The sequence below is a fragment of the Tupaia chinensis genome, unplaced genomic scaffold (assembly GCF_000334495.1).
Source record: "Tupaia chinensis unplaced genomic scaffold, TupChi_1.0 Scaffold000247_1, whole genome shotgun sequence".
NCBI lineage: Eukaryota > Metazoa > Chordata > Mammalia > Scandentia > Tupaiidae > Tupaia > Tupaia belangeri.
In genome coordinates, this window is record NW_006159725.1 from 4,748,032 (window position 1) to 4,763,662 (window position 15,631).

General features: G+C 56.0%; 1 protein-coding gene across 1 annotated transcript in view; it reads left to right on the top strand.

Moving 5' to 3' along the window:
* Positions 1-5,086, top strand: part of SCN2B (sodium voltage-gated channel beta subunit 2) — a 12,507-nt gene extending 7,421 nt beyond the window's left edge. The window contains exons 2-4 of the mRNA XM_006148847.2: positions 109-275; positions 557-767; positions 1,340-5,086. Of these exons, the coding sequence (XP_006148909.1) occupies positions 109-275; positions 557-767; positions 1,340-1,539 (578 nt within the window). The 3' untranslated portion in view covers positions 1,540-5,086. The remainder of the gene's footprint in view (positions 1-108; positions 276-556; positions 768-1,339) is intronic.
* Positions 5,087-15,631: the final 10,545 nt, after the last annotated feature.

The window sequence follows — 15,631 nt, forward strand, 5'->3', positions numbered from 1 at the left end:
CAGGGCCCCCCCCCCCCCCCCCCCCCCCCCCCCACACACACACACACCACTACTGGGGACAGAGGCTTGCCCCTCCCTGGCCCTGACAGCCTGTGGCTTTGTCTGCAGTGCCACCGGGGCGGAGCATGGAGGTCACGGTACCTACCACCCTCAATGTCCTCAACGGCTCTGACGCCCGGCTGCTCTGCACCTTCAACTCCTGCTACACGGTGAACCACAAGCAGTTCTCCCTGAACTGGACCTACCAGGAGTGCAGTAATTGCTCCGAGGAGATGGTGAGTCCCTGCAGCGAGGAGGCGAGGGCGGGGAGGAGGCAGGGGGCCTGCAGCATGAGGCCCATCGCTTACCCTCGCACCCAACTAGGGCCCCACGGGCCTCCGGGTGGGCCGTCTGCTCCAGAGGGCTTTGACTGAGTGTGTCGCCACAGCGAGGCAGTCCTTCTGGAGGTGACTGCCCTTTGTCCAAGGCACAAGGGTGCTCTGGTGGAGGGAGCGTCCCCACTGTCTCCGTAGCTCCTTGCTCACCCCGTGGCCCTCGCCTCTCCCCACCCACCCAGTTCCTCCAGTTCCGCATGAAAATCATTAACCTGAAGCTGGAGCGGTTCCGAGACCGCGTGGAGTTCTCGGGGAACCCCAGCAAGTACGACGTGTCGGTGACGCTGAGGGATGTGCAGCTGGAGGACGAGGGCATCTACAACTGCTACATCATGAACCCGCCCGACCGCCACCGCGGCCACGGCAAGATCCAGCTGCAGGTCCTCCTGGAAGGTGAGCCGGGGTGCTGGCGCTGGGGGGCCCGACCGTCTCTGTCTCCACGGTCCCCACCAAGCTCTCCCACACACGGTCTGCGCAGGGCACTTTGGAGAGAGCGGGCACAATGGCTCATGCTGGGGAAAGGCGTCGTTCTCTTCCCCCCAGCCCCTGAGGACAGGAGGGCACGTCGTCCCATGATCACGGTCAGCCTTGATCAGAACCATGGCGGCTTTCATTGATTGGACCTCCCTGCGTCTCAGTCAGAGGGCTAACCCCATGTGCGCGTTGTCTCATCTCATCCTCGGGGAACCACATGCTATCCCGGTTGTACAGACGGAGAGCCCGAGGTTAGGGAAGATGAGTTATCCAAAGCCACGCGATTCACACGTGGTGTGATCAGGACTCGAACTTGGGTCCGTGTGATCCCAAAGTCCATGCTCCTAATTGCTCTCCCCTCAGGGCCTTTCGGTGCCTTTTTGGGATTTGGGAGCGGAGGTGCTTAGAGGTCCATTGGCTTTGACTAAAATCCTGTCCCTGGAGGAGAGCACTGCCCCGTGCTCAGCGGTCGGCTTCTCTTCCTTTTCCAGAGCCCCCCGAGCGGGACTCCACGGTGGCGGTGATCGTGGGTGCCTCCGTGGGGGGCTTCCTGGCTGTGGTCATCTTGGTGCTGATGGTAGTCAAGTGCGTGAGGAGGAAAAAAGAGCAGAAACTGAGCACGGATGACCTGAAGACCGAGGAGGAGGGCAAGACGGATGGCGAAGGCAACGCCGAGGACGGCACCAAGTAACGGGCGGCGGCCCTCAGCCCTCCCCGCGTCTTGTCTCCTCCCACTCTGCCCTGTGCCGTGTGACCCTGCTGCCCTCTCTTGGTGTGCTTCTCTTGAACCAGGACCCCAGGGCCCACCTGGGCTTCCTGAGCCCCTCTCTTCGTGTCCCCTCCCCTGAACCAAGAGTGACCCACCTCTCTTCCATCTGAGAAACCTGCCATGGCATCTGGGCTATGCGGGCCCTGGGCGATGCGAGAAGGGCTCCAGGCTGCTGGTCTCTGAGAGGAGGCAGGAGGCACAGCGAGGGTCCCAGAGAGAAGGGGGAGACTGGGCAGTGGCAGAGGCGAGTCCAGCTGTCCAGCCTGCCCAGTGCTCGGTCTTACAGTGGCTTTGAAGAGGACCTGGAGGGGGGGCTGTCTTGTGCTGGCCGAGCTGCTGCAGGAAGGCCTGGGTGTGCACTGTGGAGCCCCTCAGCTGCTTCCAGCCCGGGGCAGCCTCCTCAGGCTGGGGATGATGAGGAGACTCTCTAATTGGGGTGGGGCATGGTAAAGGGATGCCTGCGCATGTCCAGGGCATGGACGGAAGCTGGGGCTGGAGGACAGCTTCACTGGAGCACTGGCCCAGGGCGCTGCGGCTGTCCTGGTTCCCTCGAGGGCTAGTTCTACAGGAGCCTCCTTGTTCTCCATTGGCTACTGATCCTTTGGGAGTGTCGTGGGGCCACACAGGGCAGGGGTATGTCCACCACTGGTCCCCACCAGCAGCTGAGTGACTGAGGGGTGAGGTTCACGGTAACAAAGAGATGCTTGCTCCAGCCGGGGAACCACCTGACCTGGGCCCAGAGCAGCCGGCGCAGAGCCAAGGCCGTGGCTGCGGCCTGCAGAGCAGGGCGGCTCACTGAGGGCCCGGCGCAGACTTGCCCAGTGGCCCTCAGTAGCTTTCCGACTGGCTTTGGCTGGAGGGTTGGTGCAGGAAGGCCAGATGGACGCCTGTGGGGCCCTTGGAGCCTCCGAGCCCCTGGGCAGCCCTGTCCCATCTGGAGTTGAGTTGTCCGTTCCCCTGTCCCAACGACTCACAGAGCCAATGTTCACTGCCATTTTATCACACTTAACGGGATCACACTTAAAGGAAATTGCATAAGCTCCAAGAGAGGGAGAAAGCCGGACAGAAACTGCTGACTCAGAAGGTGGCCTTGGAAGGCACTCAGAGATCAAGTAGCCTCATCCTTCAGGTGGGGGCTGAGGTTCCAGCAGACACCAAGGGCCCTGCCCTCTCCTCTGGCTCCTCAATCTCTAGTCTGAAATGGAGCCGTGTTTTTTCTGCCGGGAAGGGCCTCAGGGCCTGGTAAAGGAGGGAGGTGGGGTGAAGGGGGTGGGTTCATCTGACCCCCAGGGTGGGGTTGAGGGGTGGGGGGAGAGGAGAGGGCACAGCTGCTGGCCACGCCCTCTTTCCTGCCTGGTGGAAATCTCTAGCACTTCCAAGCTTTCCCAGGAAGTCAGCCACGGCCCGGCTCAGGGAGTTAGGTGCCCAGGGAAAAGGGGGTGGAGACAGGACTGTGACAGTCTCAGGGACCAATCCCTGCCTCTGCCCACCAGTTTTGGGAGAGAGCAATAGCAGATAGGAGACTTAGCTTAATTCACTTCAGTTCAACATTCATTTCTTGAGCATCTGCTAGGTGCCAGGCACCGTGCCCTGTGCCAGGGACACACACAAAGCCATAAGAGAGTTGGGGACTGCCAGGTCAGCACTGTAGGGACCAAGATTAATTTTTTGGTGCATCATTTCCACCTGTGTAGCCACTGCTTCCAGGGCAAGAGTTGAGGAAAGAAGGAAAAGATTGAAGAATCTGGGCCCTGGAAGGGAGGAAGGGAAGAGGGAAAATCCAGCAGGGATGGGGGTGCAGAGGCCAGGAGAGTGGGCTCAGAGTGGCCATGGGCAGCCAGCCAGCTTATCCCAGAGCGAGGGGAGTCCAGCCCATGTGGACATTCTAAACCACGGGCTGAGTACCTAACTGCCAATCAACACACTGCCAATGGGGTGGGCTAAACCTGGAGCAGGTGGACGCTGCCCGTCTTTCAAGCCAAGCAGCTGGGAGCAGAGAGGTGGGTGGTGGGCACTGCACGCCAGGTGGCATACACGTCTGTGGCTTGCAGAATTCGTGTATCTGGTTGCCTCGGAAGTGCCCTCCTCTCCCAGGCTGAGAGGGGATCTGCGCTGATGTTGGGGACATTCTTTTTTCCAAGGACTCACAACATCGAGGGCAATTATTTGCAAGAGTCCCTCCGTTCATTCTAAGAGATCCTAACTTCCATCCAGAAACCCTCTTCTGGGATCATTTCCTTCCCTGCCCTGACAGAGGGGGGCCCGGGGAAAGGCCTCTCTGTGGGCTTTGCGGCCGGAGCAGAGGGGCTGGGTCAGGAGCCATCTCTGCCCAGGTGCTGCCTTCGTATGCACTTTCTTCTCGAGCCTCTCAGACCCTCCTTCAGAGGGCTCAGGGCTGCTCCTCCAGGGCCAATGAGGCTCGGGGCAAAGTGGGGCCCTGTGTATAGAGGTGGGAAACTGGTGAGATGTTGCCACAACAGCCATTTCTACCCTGCTTTCTGGCTATGGCAGCCTGCTGCTCCTCTTCCTGCACTGTGGGGTTCGAGTCCCACCTCTGGCTGCATGAGCACTCTGCTGGTTTTGGCCTGCCAGCTTTCTCAGCTGCCCTGCCTCTCCCCCTCACTCAGAACCCTCAGTCTGTCTCTCCCTCCTAATTAAGGGCCACTGTAAAGAGAGCCGGGCTGGCTAACCCATGGGATTTAGCTTATAAGAACAAAGCACAATTTTTCAGGACTGAAATGCCTTGAGGTGCCTTGGAACTGGCTTTGGAAATAGCGATCTGCCTCCTAGCTATGGATTCACCTCAGTTATTCCCAACTTCTGTAAAGGAGAAGCTGGCGGGACCCATACTTCTCTCTGCAAGTCTCCTTGTGAAAAGTTGGGCTGGTAAATATTTCCAAGGTGAGGTTAAGCAGACAGACAATGGAAAAAAAATACCGGCCAGGTCCAAAAGGATAATCCCAAGCCATAGGAGTGGCTTGGTACCATTGGAACGGGTGACAAAGGAAATGTTCCTTCTTGCTTATGTCTTAAGGGACAGACAGCCTGTGGCTCTGGCAGTGCCTCTTTTACCGCAGCTTGCTGACGCATTGTACATAGTCTCTCTGTAGGTTTAGCTATATGATATATACAAATACGAAACACCTCGTGCTCACCCCACACGTTACACTGCGGGGGGGAGGTGAAATCACTTGTCGATGTTTTGAGTTGCTTCACCAAAGGCAAATTATGGAATGTTCTTACTGTTCTTTGTGCACTGGAGGGGGAAACCCCAATACTTATGCACTTTCTGGGCTTTATGTGCTATGTGGCGGCTGGAAGGCGTGTTTGGAAGGGGAGAGGAACTTCGGCGGTCCTCTGTGACCGTCTGCTTGGGTATATCTGCTTTTGGGAGCGGACGGAGTTTCTTCTGCAGTTTGTCTTACTGCTTGAATCTACCGGCGACAATAAACGGACTATCTCCACTGGACATGCGTTGAGTGTGGCTTTTTTTTCAGCGGTGCAGAGTGGGGTCGGCTGAGGCTTTACCGCGGTCCTGGGAATGCCATTGACACTGTGAGGACCCTGGAGTTCTCACCTGGAGGTGGAGGTTATTCTTACTCCAGTCTTATCGGCAGGCATCCCATCCTTTGGTCTTCCCAGAATTCCTGGGAACTACCCACCGTGGGATAGTGTGGCTAAACACCCACTTCTGGGAGGGCCCTGGGTTATTTCTGGGATGAGGACAACCCTCTGTGCCCCCGAGGCTAACCATTATGTGGCTGTTGTCTATTCTCTCCGTGGACAGATGGGCCATCCCTTCTGTTCCCTGCTTCTCGACACATCTAACGACACAGACCTCTCTCTATCCATCTCTGGACTCAGAAAAAATAGGTAACAGCTGGTCCGAGTCTGCCTCATGCAACTTCGCGGAGGAGGGTGGCTGACGGAAAAGTCAGGTTGCTCCCGTCCGTCTCTGTTCTGCTGTGTCCTAGTTTTGTGATGCTGAATCAGCCCTCAGAAGTTCAAGACCAAAGGCAACCCCCTGGCTAGGGGCCCCTGTCCCAGACCCACACTGGGATTTTCCTTTCTTCCTCACTGTTCTCATGTCTGTTTGCATCCCTCACACACACACACAGACACACACACACACACACACACACACACACACACAAACACGACCCTTTCTAGGAGACTTACCAGAAAAGAAAGCCTTCAACACGTTTCATGGTAAGGAAATGCTTAAGTAGGTTGGCTTCTGCTTTTCTCCGCATTTCTCTCTCATTTCTGTCTGCTTGCCAGTGACCCACAGACCCTCACAGTGGCGAGTGATCGGGAATATTCCAGGAAGGCCCTGACGTTGGTAGTCCTGATCCCTGCGAGGACCATAGCTGCTACCCAAGCAAGAGGCCAGAAGGCAGGGGGCAGCGTCCAGTGAAGGTCCTGGTATCTCACAGCCACCTGGGTAAAGAGGATGTCAGCCCCCTGACGTCCCTGAGTCCTTCCAGGTATGGATGGCAGGGAAGGTGCTTCTCTACCTAATATATAGGGAAACTGGTTAAGGCACTAGACTTCCACATGGTTGACTGTGGTTCTAGTCCTGGACATGACAGCTTGCTTTCTCACTTTCCCTCTCTGTCTCTGACCAAATTTTAAAAAATGAATAAAATTAAAATAATTATTTTGTTTTGAGAGAGATTTTTGCTGTAGAGCACATGTGCTCATGGGAGAGACAGAGACAGAGAGTCAGAAAGCAAGAAATCACCCCATAGGGGCGATGACCATGCCTCAATCCTTTCTCCTCCATTTTCCTCTTGGGATCTTGGACATGTACCTGGCATGAGTTTTAAGCCACCTGGTCTGGGACTCAAACCCATGGTCAACCATGTGGAAGTCCAGTGACATAACCATTACATCATCTGCTGGTCCTGAAATAAAAGATTTCTTAAAAAAACAAAAATCATGGGACCAGCAGTTGGCGTAATAGCTATGTCTCTGGATTCCCATGTAGTAGACCATGGTTGGAATCCTGGACCCAGTGGCTTAAACTCACGCCGGGGGCGTGTGCATGTGTGCCCAAGATCCTGGGAGGAGAATGGAGGAGAAGAGATTGCAGCATAGCCATCTCTCCTGAGGGTTGATTTCTCGCTTTCTGTCTCTCTGTCTCTCTCTGTCTTTCTGGCGAGCGTATGCACCCTATAGCAAAAACCTCTCCAAAAAAAAAAAAAAAATCATGTAGGGGGCGCTGGCAAGTGGCATGGTGGTTAAGGGTGCTGGACTACCCCAAGGCTGACCAGTTCAAGTCCCGAACTTAGTGGCTTGCTTCCTCACTTTTCTTCTCTCTCTCTCTCACTCTGTCTCTCTCTCTGGTCAAATTAAAATAAATAAATAAATAAAGTTAAATAAAATAATTCTTTAAAAAAAGAGAGTGAGAGACACGGACTGAGCAGGAGGCACTGTGGACTCTGGCTGGTCCCCTCTGGGGTGGACACAGGCTCCTGGTGCATAGCCAGGAAGTGGCATCTTCCTCACTGACTTTGCTCCAAGAACTCTGGAAGACACGAGCTGGGCTGGCTTCTGGAAGGTTGTATTTGGCGCTGACCCCTCCCTTAAACTGATGGTCTTTGGCCCAGGCTGCCTGAGGGCAGGTGGGTTTTGATTTCTCTGAAGGGGAAACTGAGAATCGGGACAGAAAAGTGACCTCTGAAGGCCCCATGACGCGTGGAGCACAAAGGCAGGCTCTTGGCGATGCTCCGGGTCGGCCCTTCTCCCCACGGCCCCGCACCGAGTGCAGGGCCCAGCCAGGGATCTCACCCTGCCCCCATCCCGCAGGGCCTGGGCTGATCTAGAAGAGACATTCTTGCTTCCTCAGGGCTCTGCTTTCAAAGCTGAGGTTCAGAGAAGGAAAATGGTTTGCCCAAAGTCACAGTTGGCTAGTGGTTAAGCTGAGGCTGGAGCCCTGTCTCTTCCCTAGGTAAAGGCCTTCCCCGGGCTGACCTGACAGCCTTGAGCAAGAACCCAGGTCCTCTAGCTCCACGTCCCAGGGTCCCATTCCCACACCCCAGAAGCATGACTTGCCTGGCATTTGGTATATATATGACCCCCCTCAGGCCATTGGGCACCCCTAGTCTTGCAGGGGTGAAGGATAGAATCAAAATACTTCAGGTGGCAGAGGCTGGGGCAGTGTCTGGTAGAGCGTAGGCTGGGCAGCTGGATGAACCACCCCCAGGCCTCCCGGCCTCCTCCATTGGTGCTTTGGGGGTGCTCAGAAGGCCCAAGCTGAAAGGCCCATGCTGGAACCAGTTGCATCTTCCCCACTTTTCCATCCTTCTGGCAGGCCTCCCACCATGAAGCCCACCAGGGTCTGGCTTTCTTGCTACCGCACTGAGATCCAGGACAGGCCCCAGCTTTCCAGGGAGTGAGAGCTCCAGGGAGCATGGAGAAGGAAGCCCAGCTGCACACCAAATCCTGGCATCTCAACATGGCAGGTGGAGCTGGTGGAGAGAGGCCGTGGGGTTTAGCCTCTGACCTTATTCCCCAGGAGGACTGAGGAGGCCTCGAGCCAGAAAAGGGAGAAAACGCTTTGGGAGTGGAGGCTGTGGGGGTAGATAAAGCAGGAGGGCAGAGGAGTTGGAGGTGGGGGAGTGGGCAGCCTGTCGAGACAGTTTTTCCTTTGCTCTGGCCATATGACCTTGAGAATCCCAGAGGCGCTAGCGAAAGCAGTGAGGAGCAGGCAAGTGGATGCTGGGTGCCCAGCATGGCTAGTTGGGATTCCACGGGAGGGGCTTTCCCTTCAAGGCCTGGCAAAGTCACCTTTGTCCCAACCACAGCTGCCTCTGCTTCTCAACTGGGACAAATCCCCTGTAAACAGGAGCCAGGGGACTTGGGACTATTGGCCTCAACAGATTGAGAGCCCCTCCTGTGGGCAGATGGGCAGAAGGGGAGGCTGGTTTGGCGGGGAGGGGAAGTGGGCATCACAGCTGGTGGCCAATAGAGTGGCCCAGGCTGTGGTTACAGGCCAGAAGGATTAGACCGGCCCATCTGTCCCAAGGTGAAACATCAGGACCAGCAGGCAGAAACTGTTTTTGATCCAGTATAAGTCAGGGGTAGGCGGAGAGTTGAGTTTCTAGTCAATGAGATCCCACCCCAGAAGGTATTCGAGCATAGTTTGGGGAGGGGGTTGTTGAGACGATTCCGAAATCAGGGTATACTTTTTTTTTTTTCCTTGAGAGATTTTCGCTATAGGACGAATGTGCTCGCCGGACAGACAGAGACATAGAGACAGAAAGTGAGAAATCACCCCCCAGGGGGGATGGTCACGCCGCAATCCCTTCTCCTCCATTCTCCTCTCGGGATCTTGGGCACGCACGCACACGCGCCCAGCGTGAGTTTTAAGCCATCGGGTCCGGGACGCGAACCACGGTTGACTACGTGAGAGTCCAGCGACATAGCCATTACGCTAACTGCTGGTTCCCAAAATCAGGGTATACTTTTTGATGGCCTTTACATTGAGTGACGGTGGCCCTCTGCAGCTCTCCCTTTAGGGCTCAAAGGGTAGAAGTAGGGTTAACACTTGTGTGTCTGAGGGTAAATATAACAGGTGCATGGGCAGACTCCTGCCCCTGCCTGCTCGCCCAGTCACGGTCTCCCCTGGCGCCTTTGTGCCCTGCTACCCCTTTACTCTCTTCTCTTCCTGGTTTATCAGTGCTAGGGGAAGCGTGGGCACTTGGCAAGCCCCCTGTATACACTCAGTCAAATAAGCTGGGAGAGGGTCTCCGTCTGAAGCCATGTGCCCTTGGGGAGCTTCTTCCCAAAGAACAGGCTGAGTCCAACTCATCCTCCTCAGCCCACCAGCCAGAGCAAGGACTCCCTTGCCTTTCCAGTCAAGAATGGTACAAGATACACGTCTTCTCTGCCTCCCCGGGTCCTCCCCGCTAAGCCTGTTAACATCCTCGTCCCTGGCCCATTGCACCCTTGCACCCAGGGTGGCACTCCATGGAGGTGAACCTGCTGTGGGTTGCAGATGGGTTTCATGTCCAGCCTGAAAGGGCTTGGAGGACATTGGGGAGGGATAAGGGGTGGTGACAGATGGCTAGATAATAAGAGCAGGGCACCAGCCTAGACTGTCTATGTAGATCAGCTCACTTAACCCTCAGGACAAAGCCTCAAATACGCATTCTTTTTTTTTTTTTTTTTTGAGAGCTTTTTGCTAGAGGGAGAGAGGGAGGGTGCACTTGCCAGAGCGACAGAAAGCAATAAATCACCCCCCCCCCAAAGGGGGATGGCTACACCACAATCCCTTCTCTTCCATTCTCCTCTTGGGATTTTGGGCACGCATACACACATACGCCTGGAATGAGTTTTAAGCTGCCGGGTCCAGGACTTGAATCGAAGTTGACTACGTGGGAGTTCAGTGACATAACCATTGTGCCATCTGCTGGTCCCTCAAGTATGCATCCTTTTCTCATTTTTATGGAAGAGAAGCCCAAGGCTCTGGTAAACTAACTATGTGTGAGATAATGCAGTGAGAAACTAGCAGAGCCAGGTTCAAATTCAGGCCCGAGTGAGGCCAAAGCCAACACGTCACACCAGGAGAAAGGACAGGGGACTGGCCTTCTGCCACCCAAAGACTTAGAATGGGAGGGGAGAGGGTGACTTGGAGCCAGCCTTGAAATGACCATGGACCAAAGCAGGATGGTCAAAGTGGGCCGAGTCAGAGTTTCCCTGGGGGCCCCAGCAACCCACCCTACCACGGCCTGGCCCTTGATCCCATAGCTCTGTGTAAAAAACTGCGGCCACTGATGGCCCCAGCTCCTGTCCTGGCTCCTAGCTCCTCTACCTTCTCACTCCTCTGTGACTCTTCTTCACCCACAGCCAGCCATCCTCATGCCCCTGCCCCTCCTCCTCGGCCCAAGTTACTCCATCTTCCTGAAGTTGCCCTCCACCCCAGGAAGACTCCCCTCTGCTCTCAGGCTCCCCTCCTTCCTCCCGGCCTCTCCGTGTCCTCCCTTCTCCTGTCACGTTGCCTCTTCCAGTTCACATCCTTCCCCTGCCCTCCCTTCACAGAACCCACTGCTCCTGCACAGAAATGTTCACAGGGGACAGGATCAGAACATTTCAGGAGTCCTGTTTGGGTAACCTGCCTCAGGTGCTCATTTCAGGGACAGGACCAGGTCTAGCATCCCAGGAGGGCAGCTGGCCACTCAGCTGACAAGGCAGTCCCATGGCCAGCCGGCTGCGGGGAATGACACACCTCTCCCGGGCGCCCCTGGCCCACCCGAGCCCCATCCTACCTGGATGGGGGAGCAGAGGAGGTGTGGACATCCATGAAGCAGAGGGGTAAACACAGCTCTGGGGGCCTGGGGAGGGTGGCTGGGACCCTGTCCCGGGGATGCAAACCCCACCCCAATGTGGCCCAGAATAAAGAGATGCCCAGGACTCACCCCATCTCTGAGCTGCAGCAAGGGATGCATATGGCTGCTCCCGGAAGTGGGCACACGCCCCTCTCCAGCTTGGGACTGTCCGGGAGCATCTCTGTGGTCAGAATCTTTCAGTTCCCTCCTCCCTCTGCCCTCCTTCTCCCAATGAGCTCATCTGTCTGGTGCTCCCCCCACACACACACCCCGTGCCTGAAAGATTTTTGGACAGAACCTAGCAGAAACAAAAAAGAAGAAAGGAGAGGTGAGGCGGTGGCTGCCTACCTGCCCATGCCCAGAACCCTTAGAAAGTGGAGACGGGTGAGAAGCAGCGAGCAGCCCTCTGGAGGGCTCAGGAAGTTTGTCTTTGCTCCATGCAGGGTCACGGGCTGGGCTCTGGGGAGCCAGTGGGCTGAGTGGCCCGTGCAGCCCGCACTGTTCTTGCAGCGTGCTGGGCCATGTGCCTGCCGGTTGGTTTGCTGCATGCTGGCCTTAACCCCCTCGGCACCTGCAGAACTTCCTTCAGAGGATGTGAGACTATGGGGGCAGAGGGTGGTGGTGGTGGGGGGGAAGCAGGCACTCCGAGCGGGAGGGAGGGGGTGGTGAGGGAGGGGCAGAGAATAGACCCAAGTGCACTAGAAGGCAGCTCCCAACAGTTTGTCCCCAACGCATCCACCCACCCCCTGCCAAGCTGCAAGCTGCGGAAGGATCTGTGGGTATTTAACCTTAAGTTAGCGCCTGCAGAGGATTTCAAGCCTGCAGTTCCCTGTGTGCAGAGACTGAGCCCTGTTTACAACCAGGAGGGAGCTGGGGACAGTCGAGCAAATGTAGCCTGTACTGCTCTGAGGCCAGCCTGGAGCTGTGAGGAGTGGGGGTGCTCCCCGCAGAGCCTGGTGTCCTCTGGCTCTGGAGCCGAGTCAGCTCCCTGCGTTACCTGCAATGCCCTGACAGGAGCGCGTGGGTTTATGGGGGAGAAGGAGGAGGAGGGAGGCAGGCTGGCAAGGGCAATAGGGGAGCCGGAGGGGGAGGAGGCGCCCCACCAGGCTCTCTTACTCAGGAGGAACTCCGCTCAGAATAGCTCTGGAGGCCTCATCCAGCTCTCCATTTCCCTTCCTCCTCTGCCTGGGGTCCTGGCCAGCTTTCTGAGAACTGAGGGAGCCTCCCAACCACCAGCCCTAGTCACCTGTAGAAAGTGGCTGTGCTCCAGGGATTGCCTTTCTATATAAGAGCAGCTCCGGGAGGCTGGCGGCTGGAGCTCGCCCCTGGCTGCCCACCCTACCCACCCACTGCCTGCTGACCACACTCCAGGTGACCCCTCTTGGAAAACAGGGATGCATTCTTCCTAGCTCCAACCCAGCTCCCTGGGAGGGCAGGGGAGGAGGCTGGAGAGCAGGGGCTGACTCTGGAAAGAGCTGTTGGGCTAAGTGCTTCAAAGAGCCCTACTAAATCCCCAAGGAAACACTCTGCTTCCCCTTGAATCTAGGTCCCTTCTCCTTCAGGCGAGAACAGGGCAGGTCTCTGACAGCTTCTCGGCATGAGGCCCAATCCCTCTTGGCATCCCTGAAAACTTGCTCTTAAGGTATTTCTGAGCCTGGTCACCCAGGGCCTGAGTGTTGTTACCCCATCACTAGGAATCAAGCCTGCTGGGGCCACAGCTGGGGCCTGTGTCCCAAGACAGCAGGGCTGCCCTCTGTCAGGGGACTCCGAGCAGCACAGGAGGGCGAGGAGCGAGGTGCTGGTCATTTCTTCCCACCCCGGCTCCTGAGCTGACCCCTGGCATCCTCAGGAGGAACCTCTAAGCTGGAGCAAGGACTGGGTTTCAGAGAATTTTTGAGGAAAGTGCTTTACAAATATAAAAAGCCTCTGGCCTCTGATGCAGGTCCTAAGTACTTCTGCCCAGCTACAGAACCTTCCAGGCATTCTCTAGAGGAGAGCTGGGGGCAAGAGGGGGGAGGTTCTGGCCCTGGTGTGGACAGTAACTTTCTAGGTGACCTTGGGACACACCCTCTACCTCTCTGGGCCTGATTCTTCCTCTGTGAGGCTGGGAGTTTCCTAAGGACACTTCCAGCTCTAAAGTGGTGAACAGTGAGGCAGCAGGGAAGGCAGGAGGGCAGCGAGGAAAATGGCCACCATTTCCTGTCACCAGGATCTAAAGATATCCTGGAACTCTGATGCCCACTCCCCACCCCCACTCCGGGTAGGGGTCACTTTCCTTCCCTTTGGCTCACCTTCCCTCTCACCTCGGGCTGCTGCCCTGAGAAACATGACCCGGCTGTAAAAATAAAGTGGGCAGTGTGGGCTCCTGGGCCTGTCCAGCTAAAGGGGGGCCCTCCAGGGGACGGAGAAGGTCAACCCACAAACCTAAGACATGGGCGTGGGAGTTTAGTACCTTGGGGCTATAGACCCCTTTGAACTCAAATGTATCATGTGTACCCTCGCCAAGCATGCAGCCAAACATTTTTACACACAACAGTATCTTTTTTTATTAAGGTTTTTTTTTTGTTGTTTGGTTTTGTTTTTGCCTTTAGAGACTGTGTTCACTGGAGAGAGACAGTGAGAGGGAAAGTAAGAAATCACTCCCCAGTAATCCCTCCTCCTTCATTCTCCTGGGATTCTGGGCATGCACATACACTACACCCTGGTATTTCTCAAGCCACCAGGTCTGGGACTCGAACTGCAGTCAGCCATGTGGGATTCCAGTGCCTTAACCACTATGCCACCTGCTGGTCCACGTACAATAGTATTTTACCTCGTCTTTTTTTAAATTTAAGAATGATTCATTTTATTTGTTATTATTATTTGTTTAATTTGACCAGAGAGAGGGAGCGAGGGAGAGAGAGACAGAGAGAGAGAGAAAAGAATTATGGGAAAGCAACCCGCCAGGTCTGGGACTCGAACAACAGTTGGCCATGTGGGAATCAAGTGCCTTAACCACCACACCACCTGCCAGCCCCAATCTTACCTAATCTTTATGCCAAAACCACTTCTGAGGTTAATGAGGCCTGGGGCAAGGGTCCAAATGGAAATGACATATATGTTTAAATATAAATTCTAAATGAAGATAGAAATGTGTTCAAATTTATCCTTTACTCTGTCTTTGACTCATTTTTTGCATGATGCCCTGGAAGACTAGGTCCAAAATGGAATTTTCAGACCACTTCCTGGTCGGTGCTCTCTGGTCTTGCTGCTACAGGGGCGCCTGTGTGGGCCTCTAAGCAGGCTTCCATCCCTTCCCCATCACAAATGGCTGCCCCTCAACCACATCTTAGGCCAGTTCATGGTCATCTGGGCAGGGAATTCCTGGGTTCTGGAGTCCCAGTCTAGGAGGGGAGGAGGTGCACCCTCTCTCCTTGGGACCAGAGAGGAGGAGCATGGCCCAAGGAGGGCCATCCATAGTGAAGTGTTCTAAGATCAGCAGCCCAGGGCTGAGGCCTCTGTGACCCAGGCCTAAGGGTAATACTGCTTTTAACAATCCCACGAGGTGAATATCATTAAGTTGACCTTTAAAAAACTTTGCCATATGGCACCTGCGATGGCAGAGAGAGAGACAGAGAGGGGTGGGGGTGGGAGAAAGTGAGAAAGCACCCTCCAGGGAGGTGGCCACACTGCAATCCCTTCTCCTCCATTCTCCTCTCGGGATTTTGGGCATGCACGCACACGTGCCCAGCATATTTTCCAAGCCACAGTATCCAGGACTCTGAACTGTGGTTGGCCACGTGGGATCCAGCTGCCTTAACCACAATGGCACTAGCTGGCCGGCCACTGGCCATTTCATAGGTGACCAGCATGGCTTTTGGAAGACTGTAACCTGCTTGAAGGCCTGGCGGCCACTGGTCTGTCATAGCAACAGTGTGGAGAAAACGCAGCCACACTTCTGAAAGACAGACTGACATTCCACATTTCAAGAGTCTTCATGGCTTTGAAGCGGCCCCCAGCCAGGGATCCCAGGTTAAGGAGGTGGCTGGGGAGAGTACTTTTGGTGCAGCTGGGGCCAGGTGTGAAGTGCTGGTCGGTTTCCAAGTTTGAACCAGTCTCCAGGCAGCAAAAGGGACCCATGGGGGAGGTAGGCTGGCTGGGAAGGGTGCTAAGGATGTCCCCATTATTTACTCCCCCCCACCACTCGCCAATAGCATTGGTCACCTTGAACTCAAACTTGCCTGGAAAAAGGCTTGCTGGTCCCAGTCTCACCTCAACCCTCTGACCCGGCTGTGACCATGGGCTTCTCCGCCCTCTCACTAAGAGGGGCCAGAGGGAGCCTCTGCGGGCTCTTAGAGGAGCAAGAAATTCTTGGCGGAGGATGAGAGCGAGGAGTACGAGGGGGGTGGTCTAGGTGGGGTGGGGAGATAAGCCGTCGTGCAGCGAGAGGGTGAAGTGGGGCGCAGGCCACAGACCAGACGCAGATGGGCAGTCCGGCCAGCTCCCCAGCCCGTAGCTTCCAGATTTCTGATTTCCCGAGTCTATGAAGCAGTGGGGGAGGTTGGTGGGCGGCGGTGGGGACCGCTGGCAATTCCAAGTCGGGTTCCCGGCGGCCTAAGGTAACTCGCCCGGCGGACCAGCGGCGGGGCGGAGGCGGCCGGCGCGGGTCGCCAGGCTGCCTGAGCACGGGTCGGCGGGGCTGC